The sequence below is a fragment of the Platichthys flesus genome, chromosome 24 (assembly GCF_949316205.1).
Source record: "Platichthys flesus chromosome 24, fPlaFle2.1, whole genome shotgun sequence".
Lineage (NCBI taxonomy): Eukaryota > Metazoa > Chordata > Actinopteri > Pleuronectiformes > Pleuronectidae > Platichthys > Platichthys flesus.
The window spans coordinates 9,057,871-9,083,402 of NC_084968.1; the positions used below are offsets into that span (position 1 = coordinate 9,057,871).

Consider the following 25,532-nt stretch of genomic DNA (forward strand, 5'->3'; position numbering starts at 1 on the left):
ATCAGTAAGGAATAACAGAAAGAATACAGCTATCAGTAACTAGTTCATACAATTTACTAGCTACCAAAGACTGTACGTCATCAAAAGTGAAGCCAAAGCATCTTGAACGCCCCCTTGTGGCTTGAGGCAGTATAAGTCGCAACCCCCTCCTCATCCCAGTCAAAAACGAATTTCACTCACACTTCCATTTGTGCAAAATATGCTTTCTGTCTTTCCTTGCTATTGATTGGTGATATTTACCAACTCACAAAAATCATTTCATTTGAGTTTCCGCCGCAGAGATAGAAACCATAGCAACAGAGCTCGGGTTAACCTTGAGATGTCTTTGTGGGAAACAGGTTTAGGCCCGAACATAGCTCGACAAATCCTACTTTTGAGACGGGCCTCAGGTCCTAATAGATCCCGGAGATGACGGAATTAGGCGAGGATAACATTTCCATGTTCCGTCCGACATCACAACAGCGTGTGCTCCGCAGAAATTGTCATTTTTTCAGTCGTGGTTTGCACTAAAGCTTCTGCTTCAGAGGATGACATCGAATACCTACCGGTGAAGGGGAAACATGCCGAGCAGAAACAGACGGCTTGACACGCTCCACAGTTTGAGACTCCCCTTCTCCTCGGGCTGTGTCCCAGGAGACCTGTTGGTGTGGAAGGGAACTTAAAAGACAGCTAAATGTCTCAGGCTCCCCTTGACAAACTCAATTGGACAGTCGGTGCTGCGTGGGGTGAAATACAAGAGACGCCCTGTCACCTCTGCTAGTGCCGGGGAAAGGGGCCTGGAACTATATCAGTCTTTGTACTTCTTGTTCAGTCCTTGTTCACCTCGCTTGCACTCGCGGTCTGTCAGAGGGGGGAAAAAAAAAAGCTCCACATAAATCTGAAGCAGCCGCACACGGTGTTCGTGAAATACTGCTCCGGACTCCGAGCTTTGGAGGAAGACGTTAGATGTAAGTTAGGAGCCTGTGATGTTTGTACAAATTCTAAAACGGTAAATTTAAAAACAGTGTTTGAACAGTAAATTGATTAACTGGTGAGCCCTTCAACAGACGATGACTAAGTTTTTTAAATCATGATAATTCACAGCTCCAGGGATGGCTCTCTGTACATCCATGGGTACGTTGCAAGAAATGTACCCAAGTTGTATTTCGCTGCCCCTGCTGCCCTCCTCTCATTAACACAACCGGTACATCTTGTAATGAATGAGACCTCTGTGCCTCCATGGGCCAGTAAATTACTTTCCTCTCAGACTTAAGTTGTGACTGACAGCGCCCTGAGCATATTGACACGGAGGAGACAGCAGAGTTCAGTCGAGCCAGAGCTCTTAATCCCGGCCGTGCTTCTTCCCCCCCGGACAATTCCTTAAGAACGGGGGGGATTTCACGCATGCCAATGCAGACCTGGACCCTTGCCGAGCTATCGACTTCCTGACCTGTCCTGTATCGGACGCGAAGGTTACTCGTAACCCCTGCTCATCTTTCATTATTGAGATGTGAATGAGGAAGGTCGGGGGCGGGGGGGAGGGTGGATCCCATCGATCGGTCAACACAGGGATATTTGATTGACACTCGAGCGCCTCTGCCAAGACACTCGTCTTCGTGGCAACAAAGGGCGGCCATTTTGAAAGGTACAAAGAGGTTCAACACGATGGCCGTTTTAAACCCCCCCCCCCCCCCCACCCCCCCCCAAGGTCACACTCAGTCTCATTCATTCTCTTATTTTGCTTGATGATCGCAAAACTGCAGCTGTACTTGCAGATGTGTTCATTTCTAAACCTTGTGGCTGGTATGGACAAGTTTGTTGTGAGAGGCACCGGTTTGTGTCTTTGTGATCTGAGGCAATTAGCAGCTAAACTCCCTCCTATAAGCCAAGCACTGCATACGTCCTTTACAGAAGCACTCCGGTTTTAGGGACTTTGAAAAAAGGGGCTTTGAAGACGGAAAGTGCTGGAAGCAACAAACCGGCCCAAGTTGGACATTGGAAGTAACCATGGTGACAGGGACTGAAAAAACCCTTTGCTTAAAGGCCTTGGTGAGTGTGTGTGTGCGTCTGTGTGTGTTCGTGTTTGCGTGCCTGTGTGTGCTTGAAAATGAAGAGGGAGAGAGAGACGGTGGGGATTAGTGATCCAGTCCCTATTGATTGTGTGTGTAGATTATAAATACAGTGAATGGAGTACTATTCTCTGCTCTCGTTGCGATGAGTAGTTTTGCATTCTGTTTGCAGACAAAGCTCAGAACTTTATTTTCTCCAGTTTTTTCTAAAATACAGATTGAATGACAGTCCCGGCGACGGATTAGAATCTCTTTGTGGTTGCTGTGCAGCGCCTGCAGTCGCATTAAGCTCCCTGAAGCTCTGCTTTGACTGGGAGCAGCGGCGGCCGTCACTCTTTGTGCTTACCAAACAGGACCCGATGCCTTGAAAAGTCAAACCAGTGGCATTTGTGCCTCCTCGGTTTTCCTTTCTTCTTTTTGAAATTCCCCATCCGTCCGTTTGAAGGCCGGCACAGCAGTGGCACCGCTGGGTATCGGGGGGGCCCAAAAAAATCTGGCCGCTCGCAGAGATGCTCTCGAGATCGGCTCAAGATCTCAGCTGGGACGGTTCAAAAAGGCTAACCCCTTGTCAGCCGTTCAATGGGGCCTGTCACTCGGAGAGATTTCAGGATGGATTTCCTTTTTTTAGTCTACAGAAAGTGTATGAATGAATGCAAATGTCGGTTTACCCGGGACGCCAGTGCTCTCGCATACTGGATTTCAGTTTAGCCACTGATGCATGTGGGTGCAAACCGCCACCCGCCCGTCATAAATCGGTCTTTACACCGCACATTCCAAATGATTACTTTCCTTCAACGTGTGACACATTAATATTCATATCCTTGTTGTGAAAAAGATATGTACTTTTATACACCTCCTCCCTCCCCCCCCCCCCCCGGATGAGGTTTAGCCTCAAATGGGCCTACGGGGCTGGAAGTCCCAGGGGGCTTCGCTGGAGGATAAATCAAGCGTCACCGGGATGATGGCGAGCAGCATCATTTGTCGGCATAGGAATAGAAAAAAATTCATCGGGAATCGTAAATCTTCCGGCGGCTAGGCCCCAGCGAGTAAGCCTCACCCGCCAAACCAATCGATTCCTGAAGTTATTGCACATTTCAATCCTCCCCCTCTGCCTCCAGGGCCGTCACCTGGAGGGACAGCGTGGGCGGCGTCATTTACATACACAGACCCGGAGATTAGACGCAGCTTGTTTTTGTTTGACAGCGACAGATATTGAAATGATACACTGCGATTTATTCATTTGTTTACTTTTAAATCGAAGAGATGTGCTTTTAACCTTGTGAAATGAATACCGGGGTCAGCGGGTTGGTTTTCAATGTGCGGCTGGAGGAGGAGAAAAACACTTTTCCAATCAATGCTTGTTTTCATAACAACAGATTTCTAAACATGTGACAATGAACTTTTGTCCTAAATGTGCTAGAAATTTATTTTATAGAATTATAACAGACTACATTCAGTCGTCTCGGTTCAGAATTTAATTGAGGTTGCTGAAGATTGTGTTAAGCTCTGGAAAATGTCCTTACAATGCAAAACTCTTCAAGATAATAACATGTTCCTTATTGATCAGAAGTGAAGGAGGCTGCTATCTCGTGGGAGATGATCAGACGCTGTTGTAACGTGCATGTCAAAAATCCTATGTTGAGCTGTCGGTACTCCGTGGCAGAAGTCCCTGGTGCCTTGCTTAAAACGAGGGCAGTCGGGAGATAATGACGGAGTACTCGAGCTGGTGTTTTAATTAGCAGCCGTCCTATCAGCAGCATCATGTAAATCACATATATGTCGGCTCTTGTGGTGACATCATTTACATGCAACACGGCCTCCCAGCCCATTTATCTAATTATCACATCAGTGTAAGTGGAATTATGATAATAGCAGCAGATATGTGCACGGGAGCTGTGTTAGTCCAATAAACACTAGTTTCAGGCAGAGTCAGTTCGCTCACAGGATTAAACAAAGACAATAGAGTGGGGATAATGCATTATTTATATGAATATATCCTCTCTGGCTCCAAGGTTGTGTTTCAGTTTGTGTGGGCTTGACGATATGTGAACTAATATTGGCAGAATTTGAAATCGCTAACAAGTTTAAACAAAACACAGTTCTTTCTCTCTTTCGCTCTCTTTTTTTATTTTTTTTTTTTCGAGCTGCACAGTTTTCAAGATGTGTATCTCCAGACATCCAAGGAAACGGTTGAGGATTAGCACGCCGAGTTTATCTTTTCCCGTTTTGTAAGATGGACATTTGTGTGTGTGTGTGTGTGTGTGTGTGCTCTGAAAGGCCGCCGACTGTGCCCCTGCCTTGACAGCGGAGATAAGCTGTGCATGTGGATGCAAGTTTGAATTCATGTCAAAGAGGATTCATTACATGAGCTCTATTGTCCTCCACAGAATGGTCATATATTACCATTGTGCGGAGGAGCACAATTGGATTTCAACATGAACTCCAACACTCTCATTCCAAATTAATTAGCATTGTTGTAGATTAGCATAATTGTATTCTATTGGATAATTTAAGCCGTACTCTTGCAATATGAACTCAAGCTTTACTTTCCTCCTCAAACTGATTTATTTTGATCAATAATTCCTTTTTTTCCTAATGTTGAATTTGGACGCATCCTAACTCCCCCTGGGCCGCCCGGCATGTGCCGAAATTATACTTTAATGGAATTTTGTGTGCACACCGGCAGATAGATCTCCTCAGTGTGTGCAGACTCACGGACTGACCTTTCAGGTGGAGAGAGAAATTGCCTCACCTGATACCTGTTGTGGCACCGAAAGGGATGGATTAATTTCAAAGAGGCTGTATTGAGAAAGTTTGACCCGCCTGCCTCTGGATTACAACTCCTTTTAAAATAACACAGCGCAGACTCTTATTCATGAATCCTGTAAAGGAGCCCTTGTGGCTCACATCGATATAATGAAGTATTGTGTTATATTTTTCCAAGTGTTTTGGTGAAGTAAATGTGAAATACTCTTGTTCACCCAGAAGTTTGAGGTTTCAAAATTCAGAAATGTACGTTTTTGAGGTTATATTTTGTGAGATTAGAGAGATATGAGATACAGCAGTTGTCATAATGCCACCAAGTAGAGCAAATAAACAAGTCTACATACAACTACAGGTTGTGTTGAGTTACATAACCTCTCACAAAAACATAATCTGCACTTTCCTTTTTTGATTTAATCTGTATTATAATTGCCAGGATTATCCTTTCAGAACATATGACAGTTTACCACTGCTCTTTAACCTGAGTGGTGTCAGTTCAAATTTATTTACTCATGAAATATATGAAGGTATGTTCATAACCAATGTTCCCTTAGGGAGGGAAACAAGGTGCAGCACATCCGTTGTATTTCTTTCAACACGCTCGTCGAGGCCAATGAGAAATATTGCCCCCCCCCCCCCCCCCCCCCCCCCGAGGAGTAGAGCACATGCTGTCTCATCTACTCAATCAACCCTGCGCTCCATGGAGCCCCGAGGCTGGGATGTGCTCACCTGTGTTGTGCCTCCTTTCCCTCCCTGGGGGAACATTGCATCACAACCCCCGAGACGGCATTGCATTTGTTTAACAACGCCAGATCCACCAAAGCCCCGGTGCCACTTAGCCGGAGGATAATGTCGGCTCTAGTGCAGAACCTCATTCAACAACCCTTGGCCTCTAGCGCAGCTCTTGCGACTTTTGTGCTTTCATTATCCTGCAGCGTTCTTTTCCTGGGAACACTGGGAGGCTAAGAACCGGGGCTGCCCGTTGGGAGAGTGGTTTTCAATTGTTCTGGTGTCGTGTTCATAGACGGAGTGCTAGCTTGGCTCCATGTCGCTCAGCTCTAAAAACAAGCAGTGGGGCATAGAGATAAAATGTGGGTAATGAGCTTGGCCATCTTTACTCACCCTGCTCGATGGTCTCTCTGCTTTCTGTGGGGGTAAAATGTTGCAATTGTCGATCTGATTGAATATGGAGAAATGCAGCTCACCAGCAAGTATGGACGGGCAGGGAGCGACGCATGAGTCACCGACAAAGGTCGAGAAGGTCAGGTTATGTGAGATTAAGTGCAATTACATTAAGAAGGTAAAACGGCGGGGGGGGGGTGACCTCTTGTGCCTGTAACAATCTCATTGGCCTTGAGAGGCTTGTTGAAATAATTGTTTCTCCCCCCCTCATGTGATAGCCCTGAGGTGACCCCCTGACCTCGCAACCCTGTGTTGTCCGACAAGGTAGCAGCTTAGAAAAGTCTGCTTTGCTACAGATTTACTTTTAGACAAAACTATCCTGCAGCTGAGTGAAACAAGCTATATATTTTTTAAATAGAATAATGAAAGAGCAGATTAGCGCCCTATTAATCGCTCATTCAAATTAAATTCAGATTTGATGTTTGATTTAAGAACGTTGAAACACAGAGAAAACGAACAACAGGCTTGGTTATTGTGCAGCCTTCTAGAGAACCGAATATTTGCATCTTGAACTTCTAGTGACCACATCAGTCTTTGCCCTGCAGATTGTTTTCAAGTAGCTGCCATTGTTAAATACACATTATCGAATAAACAGTGACAGAAACCTTCTTAAAAGAACTGGACAAGTTGCTTTCACGAACCAAGTGGCCATAAATAGTTTTATCCATAAATTGTGAGGCAGGATATTTTCTTGGCGCAGCGCTCAGTCAGTGGGCAAATGTACAAATGGAACTAATACGATGAAGACAATGTGACCATTGTTGAAACGTGTCTAATCCATCAGTGTGAGTCGTAAAACCAGACCACTCTCTTCTCACTTACAAAATATTATTTTTGTCATCGGCTCAGCGAAAGTGCCCACTCGTCTAAAATACACAGGGAAAGCATGTGTTTGTCGAAGCTGAGCCTGCGCTTCACTTTAGAGACCTGGACGAGACCAGGAGAAGAGCTTCACGGGTGAATCCATATCCCACCTCCGACCATAAATTCTCCAGAATTAACTCAGATTTTTTAAAACACTCCATGTTCCAGTTAATCATCTCTTCCCGTCCAGAGTCGCGGCGCCTCGGTGCCACTGCGGGTTTTCTAAGCTTGTTGTTGCGTCGGGATGAAGCGTGGCTTATTTTCCCAATACAATATTAGAGAGAGGGGAAAAGTGTGTGATGTGAAATCTCGTGAACGCTACTAATCACCGTGAACGGCAAAGAGGGATTACGCTTGTCAGCGGGGGAGAGAAGAGCACAAGATGGTCATATTTCGGTGGAGATTGCATTGAATTGACGTCGGGGGGGGGGGGGGGGGGGTGGTGAAGTTGATCAGAGATGGTCAGTCTTGAACTCTCATCCCAGAGTCACTGGAGCCTCATATAGCTCCTGCACATCGTCCCCGCTTGACTCATCTGTGCCTCGTTCCACGCGGCTAATCCTGTAAAGAAAGGAAAGATGCCGATGCCACCTGCAGCCCGGTGTCCATCTCAAATTCAATCGTCTCCATCATCTTTGGCTGTTTGCATCGATCGATCGCCGGTTAAATTGTAGGTGTACGCGTGCATGTTCCTTCTCCTCCGTGCTCGTGCAGTGGCATTCAAGCGTGAGTGCTCGAGCACAGTGAGTTCCCGTCAGCGATTCACTTGAAAATCCTCCACTCCCACACTCTGCCATTGTATTTGTGTTGTATATACGTTCATCCCCCGTCTTCCTCCTCTTCTGTTTTGTTTTTAATCTGCATCGAGCAGCTCGGTCTGGTTCGTGAAGCAGCCGAACAAGAAAGGCAGAGTGTGTCAGGTGGATTCACTGGTGAGGGGACTTAAATATGTGTAACCCGCAGAAGAACAATCCACAAATATAGGTCGGCTGCCACAAATACTTCACAATTCCCTCAACATTGTTTTTCTGTTGTTTAGAATAATATCTCCCCCCCCCCCCAAAGAATTGAGCAGTTTGCAGATACACACAACTTCCTTGACATGTGTACACGTGGAACTTCTGCAGATCAACTTCTCAGAAATATGAAATATCCTCACGGCTGTACTGTGTTTACAGGTACTCGTCTCAGTTGCCGGCTGAGAGACTGAGTACAATATTTAACTGATATTTATGTGTGGTTGATTGGCTCAATCTCTCCTGCTGACTGGCATTGTATTCAACACACACAGTCAACTGGAATTCTGTTATAGAGCCCATTGTATCCTGATTGATTTCCCTTCTCTTATGTTTGTGCAAAGCATTTTTTCCAGCATGAGCTGCTGGGAGGAATTCTAGTCTGCATCGAAATGGAACCAAAGCCTCCGTCTCCAGTAGTTTTTTTTTCTATAACGCTGTTGGGCTCGAGGGATAAAAAGCGACGAAGCAGAACCTCAGATATCATCCTACTTCCTTATCGGAACCTGGCATCCACGTTACCCACAATGCATCTCAACTAGTGGTTGTAATAGCAGCGTTTTGTAAATGGCTGTGTTGAATCCTCACGTTTACACAGTTTGGCCCTTTATTTATACCGATTTTCTTTTATATCTGATTTCCTTTCACCATCACAACCAATCGAGGAAATTCCAAGTAGTCACTTTGGAGACGAGCTTCCAGCATCATGTCATGGTGAGGCTCAAATGGAGGCTGCTGTGATTTGACTTGACACTGTGCTGACACTACTATAGCACATTGAATTCAATCACACCCACAAGTTCAGTTCATACGGATGAAAATAAGCTAGTTCACGTTCATTTATTCAATTGTTTTATTGGGACTGTTATGATGTTTTATGACAAACCTGCGATCATGTACTTAGTTATTAATTGATGGTGTCGGAACACGTCTCCTGATCGGGTGCGAGCTGCGCACCATCTTGGAAACTCTATTTTCACTGTGTGTTTTCCACTGTTCGTCAGGAAAGTAACTTCAGGAAAGCTCCTGCTATCTCACTGTGTCTCTGTGTGAGTGAGTGGGGGAATGAGTGTGTGTGTGTGAGAGTGTCTTTCTGTGCTCCCACACTCTTCAGCACACTCTTCAGACTTGGAGTACACTCGCTCGCTCCTGGTGTTTGGTGATGGCCTCGTGACACATGCGCGCCATTCACTCTCACTGGAGTTCATCATATATAAATAACCGTAACCCCCCCCTAAACCTAAACTGATTGTCTCAGGTCAGCGTTGACCAACAAAATATCAACGTGTTCATTGAGCGCGTTCATGCTCGACACTGAGCCCCAGCATGGTCGATTGAGTTCATCTGATCGTCCTCTGCTTGAGGCTTCTTCCAAGAAACTTCAAACAATTGAAGATGCTGCATAACAGATTATTTTGCATTCTGTTGCAACTCCCCGATCGGAGAAGCTGAGACGTGTGCTCCTTGAAAAGCTCCTCTCTGATTGAAGGCTTCCACGGGGAACTCGCCTGATGTGGCTTGATGAGCTAAATGCACAGTGCTTATGGCTCTGGTGTCGTTTTAAAAGTTGTTGCTTTATTTGGGTGTTGCACCAGGTGACAGGCGGAATGAGAAAAGATGGATGCAGTGGCGCACAGCTGGAAAGATAATGAATGAAGGACCATCACCAGAACTTAATGGGTCCCGACAGAGGGATGCGGCTATTGACCCGTCCGTCACTTCTTCTCCCACAACGATCCCTCCCTTTCTTTACAAATACAAACTCTTACTAGTGTGCACAAAGCCCGGGCACGCACACAAAGACACACAGTGCAGTGCGCACATAAAACCAAGAGATACCAACAAGCACTTAAGTCTTCGCTCTCACGCTCTCGGCCCCTGAAGCACTTTGAGGGTCGTTTTTCTATTCTTAACACATGTACAGATACGGATGTGTGTGATGTTCTTGGAATTGGATGAATTGGCTTTTTTCTTTTAACGGAAAAGCAAATGGGAGAGTTGGCCGGTGATGTCCATCGATGCAGCTCAACCGTATTTCAATTTCTTCCATGTGGATTCTATGGGAAAGTAGAAGTATTAAGTATGTTGAAAGTAGATTCTGCACAGTTATTTTTTTTCCACCTGGACTTTTAAAAACTGGAGAACCTTCCGCTCGGTTGATATTTTCCAGAGAACAGTGGTGCACACCAATTCTCTTTCCTTATTCTCCAGTGAGGACAAATCTTTCTGGCTTTGACAGCACCTGCACTATCTGCTCTCTTTCTCCCTCGCTCTCTCTATTTTTGTCTATTACTCCATTCATTCGCTCATTCATTCATTTTTTTTTTTTTTTACCCGGCCCCGTGTCCATGGTCAATAGACGGAGGGGAGTCGACCCGCTTGCTGTCCTCGCAGGCAGCCGTGGGATCAGCCGGCGATTATAGTGATTACAGTTTGTGCTTACATAGGACTCTGGTGCTTTGTGCCACAGCTCCCTCGTCAGCTGGCAGTCTGAGCTCTAATCTGCCAGTTACAACAAACAGCAGACCAGAAAAAAACTGTCTGGCGGAGAAAGAGAAAATAAAAAAGTAGGAATGGGGGTAAATAATGTCGGTTTGAGGCACATTTGTCAAATCAAGGGTTGTTATTGTAGTGTTTTTAAGTCTGACTGAGCGTCCTTGTCGCTTCAGAGAGCTGATAAGTTGTGTATCGCTGTTAATTTCTCTGCAGTTTTATCATTTGCTTATGTAACCTAAGCCATCCTGCCTGTAAGAGCCACCACCTGCAGCACCGTCACACCACCTGCTGTCTCCCTCCTCCATCGTGCACATGTGAACCACACACATGTCTGAATGCGTGAGTCAAAGTGAATCCATTTCCCTCCTCCCCCCCCCCCCCCCCTGCTGGTTCAAAGGGCTCCAGCACAGCCGAGGGTCTGATGAAACCCTGATTACCGCCCCCCCTTCTAATTGGTAATTGTGAAGTCCTCGTGGCACGAGCAGCTTCTCCTGCTATCGAATCCCCCCCCCGCCTACTCCTCCATTGATTTGTGCTTAATGCATTTAATTGTAATTCTCCGCCTTAGTTTTTTTATTTATCCCTCTGCAGGTGCCCCCGCGGGACGGACATTTTGAATATGGGTCAAGATCGATGTTTATGCGGGATTAAGTTTTGCAATCCACGTTAAATACACATTATGATATTTAATCCCTGCAGGGAGAAGTTATTACAAACTATGATTAAACTCCCAGATTCGGCGCAGGCTTAACCTCTGGGGACAGCGTTGTTTCATCCCCAAAAAAAAACACAAACTCCTGTTGTGCATTTTAATAGTTTACAGTCACAAAGAAGTGGATCGCCGCTTTGTAGAAGAAGCCAGCAGCTCTGTGTCCATCCACCCTGCAAAAGAAAAAGAAAAAGTGTTGTATTTCTTTACGCTCGAACCTCCGGCGAGTCGCATCTCTTGCCTCCGTCTCACCTCTAATTCCGTGTGACACTTCATCTCAACTTGTGTTCTCACCCGCTGATTGCCACCCCCCACCCGGATCCAAACTGAATAAAGCAGAAGTGGTCGCGAGGAAGGGAAGACAGCAGAGAGGAGAGGGGGCTGCCTCCCTATAATTGTTTCTATCAACGTTCACAGGGCTTGACCCCCTTATTTATTTGACTGGCACTTCACTGCCTGGTAGTAAGCTCTTCATCGCTGGGGACAAGCCGCACACATCTGATTGGGGAGGGGAGGGGGTTAGTGTGGGCAGGGGCGGGGGTTCATGAACCTATAAAGCCTGCATGGGGGGAGGGGGGGGGGGGGAATCGGCACACCACATCTCATTAAGAACTTGGCTTGAAATGAGATCGGGCCCCCGATTCTTTTCTCGCTTGTCCCTCACTGGTTGGATTGATTAGTCGGCAGCCAATCAATGTTAATTAAGGTCCGGAGAAGCCTTTAATTGTGGCGTATGAATCATTGTGTCAGACCCCGCCTTGACCTTCCACTGTGAACGGCCTCGCTCGGGGGGGGAATAAATACCTTCTGTATATTGCGAGGTAATGGCGGTCCGTGAAACGAGTATAGATCCGAGTGTATCCTGAGCCAGCAGCTCTACGACCACACGGCCCAACAGGAACCACACCGACCCCTGTCCAGCTCCCGGTCCTCCGAATTGTTTTTGCAAACGGACGCGGTGGTCCGATCGATACCCGACAGAACGATTAAGAGTTAATGTTGTGAGATAAGTGCTGCTGTTATGTGTGAGGCAGGCGAGAGGCTCCGTGCATATGGAGTGGGGCTTTGATTGATGACTGCCAAAAGGAAAATGGCACACGAGAACACCACCGGCAGCGTAATTGTTTTTTCAGTTTTTTTAATGTAGACCTACATTCCGTGTTGGGGCTGATTTCGCACTCAGTTGATTGTGCCTGCCCCCCCCCCCCCCACACACACACACACACCTCACCTCCACCATCACTACCACCACCACCAACATCCATCATGCAGCCATAACAATGTAATCCGGATGTAGGGCGAGGTGTGAGCTGCAGCGCCTCCAGCTCTTCATGAATTTAACCGCGGTGTTAACTTCTGACCCCGAATAGAAAAAATAAAAAAAGGAGACGGGTCAAATTTATAATCTCTCAAAAGTAAAAAATGCCACAGAACTCGGTTCTCTCTCCTCTCTCCTTAATCTTCTTTAGTTTTTGTTTTTTTACCGGTACTGAACGCCTGCACTGAGCTGGGATTTATCACGGAGTGCCAGATGAAATCTTCATTGTTATTGAAGGTTTTCTAAAAAAAGCACCGAAAAAGATTCAGCCTCTGTGAGACAAACGTTTCTCCAACTAAGATTTGAACTGTTTAAACCTCAGACATGAAGCCATTTGGTCATTTCATTCAATGTCACAGTCATGGAGGCCGGTAGTTTGGGGAACTTTAGGTGCAGCAGGAAAAGAAAATGCTGTTTCCTTCCTCAGATGTGTTTCTTGTCTCTGAGCTCTGCACCTCTTGGCTTGATTTACAGGTCTGACCCTTACACTGTCTATAAAGATGGACGGCACGCCTCTGCTTCCTCCCACTGTCCAGAAAGGAAGCCAAAATATCCTGGAATTCGAATGCCGCCATCAGGCACATTATAATTAAATAGTTTCCACTTCACTAACCAAACGCTAAACAACTATCAACTTATTGTGGCCAATATGAAGGACTAGGTTGTTTGTTGTTGCGCTTGGTTCCATGTTTAAACTAACTGAAATTAACCTTTTTTTTTTTTGTTTGCTTCCCTTTTCAGATGCAATAACCGGACCCAGTGTGCTGTCGTGGCCGGACCGGACGTATTCCCCGACCCTTGTCCCGGGACCTACAAGTACCTGGAGGTCCAGTACGAATGCGTCCCTTACAGTACGTATCCCTCCGTGCTCCCACTCCTTCTCAGATCCTCCCAGCAGCCGTGACTCATCATCATCCACACGCTTGTGGTGTGTTGAAATGCACAACTATCACATGTGTCGCACAGTCGAGTCGCACAGATTGGAAAAACACAGCAGACGGGCGATGATTCATGTTATTTGAGAAAAACGCCAACACCCTGCACGAGGTCGGGAAATATTATTCACCATGTCATCTACATGTGAAAAACAATGCAGCAGGGCAGGCCGGTGTTGTCCAGTGACACGATGCTGTTCACCAGCCGTTTGAGTCTTTGTTGAAACTGACATTAACACTTTCTTCATTTCCCCTCATCCCACACGGCGTCAGTTGTGTCGGCCGTGCTGCAGCCGACACTGAGCATCCTCTGGGGGGGGGTAATGGCTGCGCAATGCATTCAGGATAAAGTAAGTGTCGTAAAGGGATTCGATTTAATGCGACGCGACAGGCAAATGATTTGAGACAGATGTAGATTTGTTTCCCAGAATAACTGCTGCTGAGTGGGAATGCTGAATAAGGAAACGACTGCACACCTGTTAGTATGAGCCATGTCACTTGCCTTCCCATCAGCTCCCCCAGTTCACAGCATTTCGAATATCTTTGAGGAATCACGTCTGATTAAGTCGCGTCTCTGTTGTCGCTGCGGCAAGAAAGGCCACTTGACTTTCATCAGCATCAAAGTTGCCAGTTAGTGCTCAGACTGGAGGCCTCTCTGACGGGAGTAAATAGAGAAAGAAGCAGCTTTTAATTTGTGTGGCAGGTGAGAAACACTAGTCTGGCTTCGGGTAAGTTGAGGTGGAAACATTTGGGCAGGGACTGGAAGGATTGACGGGGGGGGGGGGCTACAGGATGAGCACGCAAAGAGGAAGTCCAGGTGAGGCCAGCAGGAAGTGGAGTGGACGTTGCCACGCGACCTTAAGTATAGTGTTAGGATGACCTCTAAAGTGGAACGCCAAACTCTTCCTGCCAAAAATCCCGACACACTCTGCTCAGAAATGACATGAAAACCGGAAATATGTGGTCGTGGGTCAGTTATCTGTCTCGTCTGCAGCTTGCCAGGTCCAGGCTAACTCTAGTAATTCAGATGAAACCCACCTTTTGAACGTGTGATCATGGCTCCCTCAGCTGTCGGCCTGGCAGGCGCTTTCTTTCATGTGTGCGCAGCAAAAAAACTATCTGGACTTGTGATCCCCAGCTTGACAGGCGGCTCTTTTGTAGCCAAGTCTGACATATGCACATTTTGCCATCTCAGCTCCCCGGTGTCGGTGTCTTACCTCGCTGACAGTATCTAACACCTCCCCCGTAGAGAGGTGCTGCGATGGGGCAGTTACACCTTCCGCACACTCTGCAGCCAGGACCTCGGTCTAACCAATCGGAACGTGTGGAGTTGACAATGTCCCTTTTTGAAGCATCAATAGTTTAAGAAGAACTTCCTCTTCTATCCAGTTTGAAATGTTTGTTGATTTATCCAATATATTTGACGTTATTCACAGATTGCTAGTCTTTAAAAGGATAGGATGTAGCCGAGACATTCTTATTTATAATTTGTTGATCCCATTGATTGTTTTTTCTGCTTACCTACTTCCCTTCAAGGGGAAACTGTCACTTTTCATAGTTTATATTTGGGGCATACTCTCACGTGGCTTTGTAATCCTGGTGGGATTACTCACCTCTGCCCTTTAGTCTTATAGCATTTCTCCTGGATCTATTTCATCCATAGTGTTCAGTAGTTAGGGCTCGAGTCCCACCTTCCACCAATAGAGATCAATACAGGAGTGACTTTGCTCAAACCTGATTGAATTCTCCCCCCCCCCGAACCCTTTTTGCAAAAAAATGTATGTAGCCTCCGTTCCCATCAGATTCCATAACACTGACTTCTGGCGTCTTATCTGTCACACACCATGACTCCAATGTAAAAATCTTCCCATGAAATGCAGAGGCTTGGTTTTGCTTCTCTGTCACTATCCCAGCGACAAAAAGTAATCGCCCCCCCGGTCTCCTGGGAGTTTAGCGAGACCCATCAGATGCATGGCGCTCCCCCCCGTTCAGTCGTCTGACTCAACCACCAACCTGCCAGGCTCTTCTTTCTTTTTCCCTAACAATATAATCATCTTTCCATTTTCGAGAAGCCGAGTCCAAACACGGAACAGTGAGCCAGTGTTCCGTGGCAGCTTTGTTGCTGTAACATCGGGGGACGGCCATTAGTGGTGCACTAGGTGGGGGCGGGCGGGGGGACGGCCGCACCTTGTAGAGGGTTAAACATTCTGCTGGCGGCACGTAAACATTACAGAAGTCGCGTAGGCGTTTATTTGTGTGTTGAGTGTAATCAGTAGCGGCCACTGGAGACGTATTTTCAGATGCAGGTTATAACATGGCGGGGATCTAGTTCACTTGTGGGGGGGGCCGGTGGACGATGGAAGCAGCCGGACCCTTTTAGAGCCACATTCAGAGCCTGTTATCTGCGTCTTGCTTAAGAAACTACCTTACCTGCATAATTAATAAGACACTAAATCCTAAATAGGTTAATCCTGTTCGAAATAATCAGGGAGTAAAGTTTCACACCGCGAAAGCTCAATGGGCTTTTAACACAAGTCTCTTTACCGCCTTCTCGAGACCGACTGAAGGATTTGAGTGTTTAATAAGAGAAGCAGCCGCCCGTGACTCCGACTCCCCGCCGGCGATGGAGCCTGGACTCTGTATTCCTCTGACAGGCCCTCCCTAACACTCTCCTCTTCTTCCAAGCCACCCTCCCTTTCACTTACACTCACTTACTTGTCCTTTAAGTGCTGTCACTAAGTGCCCCCTACTCCCCAACAAAATATCTAGATTTGTCCTATTCAGAGCTTCTTCTCTTTTAGGATAAATCACCGCCGCTGTTCTCCATATCTTCATGAGCCTGGCAAGATTGTAGGATATGATCCGCCCCCTTATAATTGTGCTGAATCGATGAACACGTGCCGCAGATGCAATATTGAATTTGATTAATTTGCTATTTGATCCGCTACATCAGTTATAATGGAATGATAGCGCCAGTCTTTGCCCTGTGCCGTGTGCCGTGTGGCAGTGTCACCGCTCAAGGCAATCCGTCATATTTGAGCTGCATCGGAATGAAATACTTATGGAAAAGGACGTTTTAATTTCAGAATCCGTTCTCGTGCACTTCCTGTTTGCCGCTCCGTGCACTCTACAGATGAGCGAGGCCTCCCTCGGGCAGGAGTCATGCGCTGACCCGTTAAAATGACCCATAAACATGGCAGTGCTCCGGCGGCCGACATCCGTCTCTGCCTTGACTCTCCCCAGTTCAGCGGAGGGAACCAACCCTATTTTCCGAGTGCCCTATTAAAACCGCTCGCCTCCGCCCCCTTCCTCGCCCGTGCAACTTTCCCTTTTAATAGCTCCTCCCAAAGGTCGGGGCTTATAAGAGGTAAGCACAACTGCCTTCGCACTCCCAACCCGCCCATGTCCCTCTTCCTCCACCGTAATGAAATGCTTACACCCCCCCCCCACCCCGGTGGTGGCCCCTGCCTCGAATCCTTCGACTCACACAAGAAAGTGCAGTCAAACTTGCGTTGCCGTGCTCCGTGAGAGGGAGGGTCTCTGTAGTTGACAGCTTCCTGTTGGGTTTCATGTCCTCGCTCCCCGGTATCAACCGCCTCCTTCCAGTAATTAGCTGCAGCGTGGCGTCTATCGGAAAGGGACTGTTCAGGTGAGCGGTCGAACCCGTCGTCCCACAGAAACGAGGCATAGGGGCTAATTGCAAGTTTTTTTTAAGTGACACTTCCACATTCCATGGAGATATAGAGAAATTCAGAGAAAAAGAAGAGAGTGAGAGAACAAACAAAGAAAAACCTTCTGTCAGCGTGTTGCTATACATAAGCCACTAGTTCCCCCACCCCACTGTTTGTAGCTAACAAGGACAATGTAAAATCCTCTGTCGCGCTTCTGGGATCCAGCTCAGCCCTGTCAGATATGGCTCTGGCTCTGAAAAGCTAAGCCAGGCCACATAATCATGCAATCAATTCCCTGATTTGAGCCGAGCGGCGTAATCCCGGGGCTCACTCCTCTCCTCCGCCGACTTGCCGCGCGACGTGTCCTTGTTCTTTTATTTCCAACTCGCCTAATTCATTTTTAATTCATTTTTGCTAATATTAACACACCTAGCAGGGGGGGTGGGGTGGGGGGGTGGCTCTAATCGAATAATGGGACGGATTGTTTTGGCAAGTTTTCCCCGAACACCTGCTACCAATCTCCGGCCTTCTGTGTTGGCAAGTGGCGCCATGGAATTGATGCTCTGCACATGGCTACCAGGCACTCTGTCGTTTGGGCGTAATAAGGTGTGATTACAGGGCCTGTTATCCAGCGGTCACACCTCCGGCAAACACCACCTGTGTGACCCCCCCCCCGCTGAAATGCCAATGAGAATTAGCCTGCTTGTTCACACAGCGTTCCCCCCACCCTACTACCCACCTGGATGACCAGCTCCACTTCTTCCCGTGTGGGAGGGGAGGGGGGGGGGGAGGCTTTAACGCCATCTCATCACTCAGTGACAGCTGACCACTCCCAAAGCCGCGCAGCACGCTCCGATGACGATGACTTTCATATCTCACTCTCCAGATTCTCACCAGTGTCACGGTCGGAGTTTGCAGAGATGGATCTTGTCACAACACGTTATTTTAAAACCCCCCCCCGCTTTGCAGAGAATTCCGGCTTTTGAAGAAATTCTCCCTTTTACATCTTAGAATGGAACTGAAGTCACACTTTCGGATCAATTTTTTGCATATATATTTGGATGTGTCGACAACTTACTTTTCATACAGTTTCTTGCCCTTCTGTAGGACGAGTACAACACATATAATTGAGGTCAATATTTTGAGGTATGAATAATAAAATTTATCATATCTAGCTGCTTGTAGTGTCCTGGTTTTATGAGTCATGGCTCAGCATCACTTAATGTTTTTCCTTCTATGTAAACTCAAAATCTTTATCTTCACCAGGACTTTAAATACCTTATTGATCAGGAGAGTGAGGGAGGGAGGGAGGGAAGGCACTTTTATTTATAGGGCGTGGAATATAGTTAAAAATAATATTGCTATATCAATATTTTGTTCAACTTATAACATAATTTATTTATTGTTCTTTGAGAAACTTTATATTGATGTCTGCAGAAGTCAATCCAATGTATATTTGAATTATATTTTGAAATAGTACATTTAACCCACAGAATTTTGTAAAAGAAAAAAATATGATCAACATGATTAAACAGTCATAATACAATTCATAACACAACTATCGGCCAGCTTTACCTCATCACATGGACATAACAACGTTAACTTCCTGATTGATTAGGATATAATAATAAATAACACATTGTCCGCATATTTGCTGTTACACAGTGTTTACAGGGATTTTCATAATAGGAGCGTAGTCCTTTTGGGAGGGTCGAGATTAACAATGGTCCTTTTACACAAAAAAAAAAGAAGATATTACTTCCCCAGTTGAGAGGAGGTGATAATTGCCCCAGGGAAGCGGTGATTACCAAAGTGGATAAATGGCGGTAGGACAGGGGTGAATCTGGACATGTGGAAACTGTTTCTCTCCACTAATGGCTATATAAGCTGGTGTGATCTATCAGCTTCTTGTTTTCTAGCCGCTGCTCTTTGGCTCTCCAACGCACATCCGGGATACGGTCACAGACCCAAATGTGCTGCGACACATTGGAATAAACACTTCCATTTATATAACACGAGCAATGCTTTCATCTCCATGTTATTTCCCTCCACCAGCGAACCCACACACGTACCCACAATCTCGCACGCACGTCTCAAAGACATGTTGGGAGGCCAAGTGTCGAGGATGTAGCTCTAATTAGAGATTGGTCTCCCCAGGGGGTCTCGCCTTTTAATGATAACCCGACTAATCAAAGCTCCTTTTTCACTTTCTTTTGTCTTTTTCTCTTTTTATTTCATTGCTTTCTTTGTTCACTGGTGCTCCAGCGTGTCCAGCCGACACACCAGACACCCTTGTGGCTTTCTCTTCCACCCCCCCCCCACGACCTACCGCAGCCCTCCGTTTTCTCCGCCATAATTCCAAGGTCCTTGAAAAATCAAGACATATTACAGAAAGTGCAATCAGGTTATTCCTGCTCCAGTTGCCGCTGAGTTCCGCGGAAACGTCTTTTAATTTTGTTTTGCCCGGGCTGCACTCGGCTTTTTCTCCCCTCCGCCGGTTGCCTCCACGTGGGCAGCAGGCAGGACGGACGCCAAGTCCTTGCACCTGTCCCCTCGAAGAGAGACAAACCCACACGGGCGCATGGTCGCACGCACACCGAGCACCCTGCATTGTCAAGGTTATGAGATAGCATAGCTCGCCCAATAGGAGGGGGGGAGAGAGAGAGAGAACACGACGGAGACGGAAAGGAGACACCGGGGAGGAGATACGAGAGAGGAGGCACAAAGAGAGCAGACAAGTGTTTGAAGGGGGGGGGACTGTTGAGAAATGGAACCTGTAATGATGGTATGGGCAACTCATGAGCACCAGTCGAGGGAAATGATAGCAAGGGGGGGGGGGGGTAGAAATGAAGGAGATGAAGAGAGAATTCGGAGAAAGAGAGAGATGGTGGCCTGCACGTCCTCCCCCATCCTTAGGCACATGCTATTCAAAGCCCCGTAATTTGTGTCATTAATTAAAAAGCTGATGGGATGGAGTTAAGGGGTTTCGCACTCTCGCAACTCCTCGGCTCGGAGGGAGAGAGGAGAGACGTGATGGAAGAAAGACGGGGGCGGGGGGAGAGAAATATTGCAAAAAATATTGCCGCCATTCCGCCATGAATCTCTATTAGCGGCTAATGATGCCATTCTGATACCTCTCGGCCATTAGTGTGAGATTGGGAAGCATTAATTATTCAAATGGAAATCCATACAGCTGCCGCTCACACGACAGGGGCCTGCGTCTCCCAGAAGCTAAAGGTCCCCGTGCGTTAGCTGCGCCGCCTGCGTCTCAAGCAGCAGCTACACTGGAATGAGCATGCAGGGAGACATCTCAGGTGGAATTTATATTTAACTCGTGCTGTTATCTGAGGGAGATACACGATGGACTGCATTATGGGTCGGCAATATCATTTTTCACTAAATAACTGGAATGGCACTTAGTAGAGCGCGCCGCCGCCAAGGCCCTGCAGTCCACGTTTTTATTCTATTCACTAGATCCAGGTTTTAATTGGAGCTGCACCAAACTGCACACGGCTAATATTTACTGTCCGACTAGCATCCTTCATCACATAAGACAAAAAAACGTGATTTAGGGCGAGAGAACATTTTGGGATAATCTCCATCAACAGCTTTCTGCGTATATGAATGCGGATTTCAATCATGTGCGATTGGTCCAAACTAAAACGGAATATAGAAGGATTCCAAACATCAAATCTCTCCCCTCCCCTATAGATTGTAAAGCATCGTGTGTCTGAACATCGGGATACTTCAGCACTTTTGAGCCCCTGTTATTCTCCATCAAAGCTGAATTACGTCCACAAACGCCATCCACTTTGTCTTTGCATCTACTGTCGATTCTTCATAGTAATGAACAGCTGCTACGCTCCTTCATCACCATTCGAAAAAGCAAAAGGCAATGCCATATATGTAGCTTGCTTTTTCAGCGTATTAAATTTGCAACAACAGCTTGTCCAATTAGACGAGCTGCAGAATCAGCCACGTTTGCCGTCATGTGTTTGGCAGGAGGAGCCGCGGAGCAGCCAAAGTGATACGAGCCACGTGCACACACATCAGTGAGTTATTGTTTTGCCCAAACCTGTTGCCAGGATTAGCTCCAACCTGGCTACTGGCATATATTTACTCACCATCTATGACCTGGTCGGACGCTTGCATAGGAAAACACTCATCTGACAGATTGATAATAAAAATAAATGTTCCCGGTTTTAGTATGGGCAGCTGTTTTATTTGTCCTTGACCCAGTCTCTATATAAACCACTTGCTGGGAGTGAATGAGCACTTCAGATGCCTTGGAGCAAGGCACTTAACCCCAACCTGCTGTGGTGCAGCTTCTCAGCAGCCATAGGGTAGGTCAGCTCCCATCCTCGGTGAATCCACACCAGATAATTAATGCACAATACCAGACTCTCGTCCAGGAGATCTGTACATTTCAAGGGGATTTTTTTTAGATTTTCTCTCCTCGCCAGTGATGGCATTTCGTCCCGGCTTGTTTTGGCATCCGAGGAAAGACGCCTCCAGCTGGTCATCTCTTTTCCTCTCAGGAAAATGTTGCCAGACCTGCTCAACTCGTCTCGAGGTACCAACTGTCGTCGCGAAAGCACGGCGATGAATCTTCGCGTGTCAGGTGACAGACTTCTCTGATCATCCATCAAGATAATTGTCAAATTATAACTGGGAAGCTGCACCGGCCCTGGAAGAGGCTGAACGAATATCAAGAGCCCACCTGTTATCTCCAGCTTGGTGTGTGGCGCCCAAACACCCATCATGGAGTTTGCTTATTTCTTCCTAATTCTCCATGTCTGCTTACTGAATAATGTGATGGTCAGTCAGATCCTGATCGCTTATTCAAATAAGACACATTAAAGCACAGCATGTTGGCAGGCGGTAGGATGAGCACAATTCAGTAGAGTACCTTCATATGATCTCTAAATGTGTGGACCATAGATAAAACAGGTGTTTGTACTCACTTGTACGCCATTATAAGAAAAGAGAATGTGGAATCGAAAGAACATCGAGAGACTAAATGATCCATTAGATGTTCCTTGTGTGTCCTTAAATAGCAGGAAAATGATTCTTCAAGTGTTTTGTAGTAGATGTTCAGACGTCGGAATCACGAATCAATGCTTAGAGGTGTTTGTCGTTCAGTGGAGGAGCATGTGACCCTTTCACAAACCTGAGAGTAGCTCTGAAACAAAAACCCCCTTGCTTTTTAAAAATAATATCCGGATTCATCTGCATATTTTAAACACGAGACATGGGGGGGGGGGCATTGAGGAAGGAGGAAAAGATGAGAAAGCTAAGTGCTTTTTAGTTACTCACTGACTGCTGTGAGCCAAATTGTATTAAGGTCACGATGGGGGCTGGCGGGTGGAGTAAAAAAAAAAAAATGAATCAATTCTCCGTCTCACTCTGCTTCTCCAAGCAGCTCCTCGTGTCGGTGTAGGCACATCTCAGCTCGTACAACACACTACACGCAGTGAAACACTAGTGGACAAATTGGTTCGGCCGATTTGACGGGTGACCTCAGGCGGCGTCCTACGGTCAAGCGAGAAGCCGCAGCCCCCCCCACCCCCCCGTGGAACGTGCGCGTTCCCACGTCACAGATTTCATCCACATCCATTTTCTACTCCCTTCTCCCACCACCTCCCCCGTTGCTTTGCGTCCTGTACTACTTCTCACATCCCCGCCACTAATGCCTTTCTCTATAGATCATTACCCCCCTCTCCCCTCGCCGCTGTTAGCGATCGCTCAATCAGAAATGCCCCCCCCCCCCCCCCCCCCACGGTCCCTGCTGTGAGGCAGACGCTCGTGGGAGGTGAACGGGCTTCGATCTGAGATGTTTGGCTGTTTGCTTTGATTTGATCCATGGTGTTCAAGTTAGTGTCACATTTAAGTTGCCAGTATTATTGGCTCTGTTGTAGCCTAGAGCTGTTGTAGCTTGGGTTTAGAATGGACTATTTCAATGACAGCTTTTCCTAACAGTTGATTAGGTACCTTACTGTAAAAGTACAATTTTAGGATCTGACAATCCCAGTTGAAAGCTTCTCCCACCCTGGTTATCCCGCTCTCTCCTGCTCCATTTTTGCATTGGCTCACTGCCTTGTGTTCATATTGTTCCCCTCTCATAACTTCCCCATCTCTCAAACTTTACCCCCGCCTGCCCCTGCACACTGACCTCCGCAGCTCACTCTGTTGCACTCTCCATTTGGAGGAGAGGACTCTTGTAAGCCCCGGTAACAGAGGTTAATCCTCTCTTATTAGAACCAGGATTACCGGAGGGGAAGGGACAGGAGCGGGCTCGCTGGGTGGAATCCAGCCCCTGCTACAAATGGGGGAGACCGGAAAAATACCCTGACTGACATGAAACGCTTGTCCACAGAGGAAGTGATATATTGAGTTAAGACGTATGGGCCTCAGTAGTTCAGCCTCCAAGGTTCTTCTTGCTGAACAACAAAAATGCATTGTACATCTCACTTATACATGAAGTTATAGTATATCTTACATGGAAGAATGCAATTTTCTTGCAAGTTAATACTATATCTACCAGTGCATACTAACGACTGAAGCTGGACTAATTGATAATAGTTATATTAATAATTTAATCTCACTGCTTTAGTCAGTTACTTTAGCGGCAGGGAGATGTTTACTACACAACCCACGGTACCAGACACACAAAGATAGTGGCAAACTCTTAAGTGTAGTGTAGTATTGATTTGCTCAAGGGTCAGATAGTTGGTTGAGACCAAAATAGAGCCAACAGGACACTTAACACTGTACTCATAGTATTAACCCTTATGTTGCTTAGCTGAGTGTATATAGCATTTGCTAACACATTATCTATGTATGTAAACATGTTATCTTATCAGTCTGTTTAGGTCATTCGTGATCAAATTTGATTTTCAGTTGGGGATTATTGAGCTGAGCAATGTGAAATCTACCCCGATTTGCATTTTTCCCTCCCAGTTGCACCATCAACTCGAAACATTTAACGGCTGCAGAAAATAATGACGTGCCGTTACATCTGTTTTACACGTTCACATCTCGCAAACATGTTTTACAGTTTAAGACCTGATTAATCTGTCTTTCTTCCTCCAGGGGTTTTGTGTGATGCAGGACTTGTTATTCTTTTTTCTCTCCTCTCTGAAAGCTCTCAGTTTGATATAACGTGTCTCCTCCACTAACCTCCCGTTATACTTTTGTGTGACTGTTGTTAAAATAAAGACAGTTATGACATCATTAATCTGTTCTTTATTTCTGTCTTTCTCTCTCCCCTTCATGCCTAAACATAGAAGTGGAACAAAAAGGTAACTAAATGCCAACAACTTTCCATTTTTTTCACCTCCATATTCATTTTGCTTGCTGTTATATATTTTTTACTTTGGTGACGGGTTGCCAAACGCAGGTTTCTAGGTCCGCTCTCATTGTGTGGTTCACCGGCGTGGCTACAGATGTCATTCATGGGGAAAATGAAAGTGTTACCTAACGACATAATTCTGTCTCTCATTCGGTCGTGTGCATCCAGAGCAACGAATTCTCATCTTCACTCCTTGTTCTCCAGGGCCGTCACATCTCGAAGGTCTTGTGACGTCCCCATATATATAATCGCTCTTTATGGCCGGGGGTCATTAAAAGACCCGCTCCCCCCTGCTTGGAATCACAATGTTTTTCCTCCGTGTAATAACCGAAGATTATTCCCGCTCTGCTTTATCAGCTGCATAATATTAAAGGAGAGGTGATCAATAGCTTGTCCAATAAGCTGTCAGCATTTTTTGATTATAGCTCTAACACGATGATGGCCATAACCTTCAGGGACCCGCCAGCCGATACAGGAGGTGGATCACAGCCGGCGTTATTTTCGACCTCATCGGCGCCACGCTAAAAAAAATCCTCCCACGTGCCCTGGGAGCGCCGTGTTTGTCGTCACACCTTTTTTGCACGGGTGGGAAATATGTCCTGTGTCAGACATTAACCACAACACTGGATTGAAGTCAAAGATGTAAATGGAATCATTAAACAAGAGTCAAGAGTTCGGTTTTAAAAGCCGCGCGATAAATTGACCCGTTTCATCGTTGTCGTTAATTAGTGACATATCACCGAAATCCGTGGGTGAAGAGAATGAGAAATGAAGGTGAAGGGGGGGGGGGGGGGGGGGGGGGGGTGTTGGACAACATTTTGTGGAGATGTCGAGGTAACGCTTTCTGTCATTTCCCCATGAAAGACCACAACTTGCTTCTGTGTCTTCTTCTTTCTCATATACCGCTCATTCACTCCTCCATCTCTGTGCTTCCACCCTTCAAAAGCAAATTTCCACAACCTTCTGTGTGCAGCGAGTACAAAGCTCACCCACCCCCCGACCTTGTACTCCGGCACAGCTCGTCTCTTTCCAGCGTAGAAATGAAAACAGCCCCCCCCCCCCTTTAGCGTTTAGCGGAGCCGCAGCTGAGATGTGTGCCGAGGCGCAGTGTCACCGGGACGCATCTTGGCACATTTCTCACCCTGCAGGTAGACAACATGTTTAATCTTAAGAGATTAC

The 25,532-nt window shown here is 46.5% G+C and overlaps 1 protein-coding gene across 1 annotated transcript in view; it reads left to right on the plus strand.

The window, feature by feature from the left end:
- The window catches only part of LOC133950059 (adhesion G protein-coupled receptor L3-like), a 187,094-nt gene that overhangs the window by 79,585 nt on the left and 81,977 nt on the right, over positions 1-25,532 (plus strand). Inside the window, exons 5-6 of the mRNA XM_062384227.1 lie at positions 13,138-13,247; positions 24,289-24,303. Coding sequence (XP_062240211.1) covers positions 13,138-13,247; positions 24,289-24,303 — 125 coding nt within the window. The remainder of the gene's footprint in view (positions 1-13,137; positions 13,248-24,288; positions 24,304-25,532) is intronic.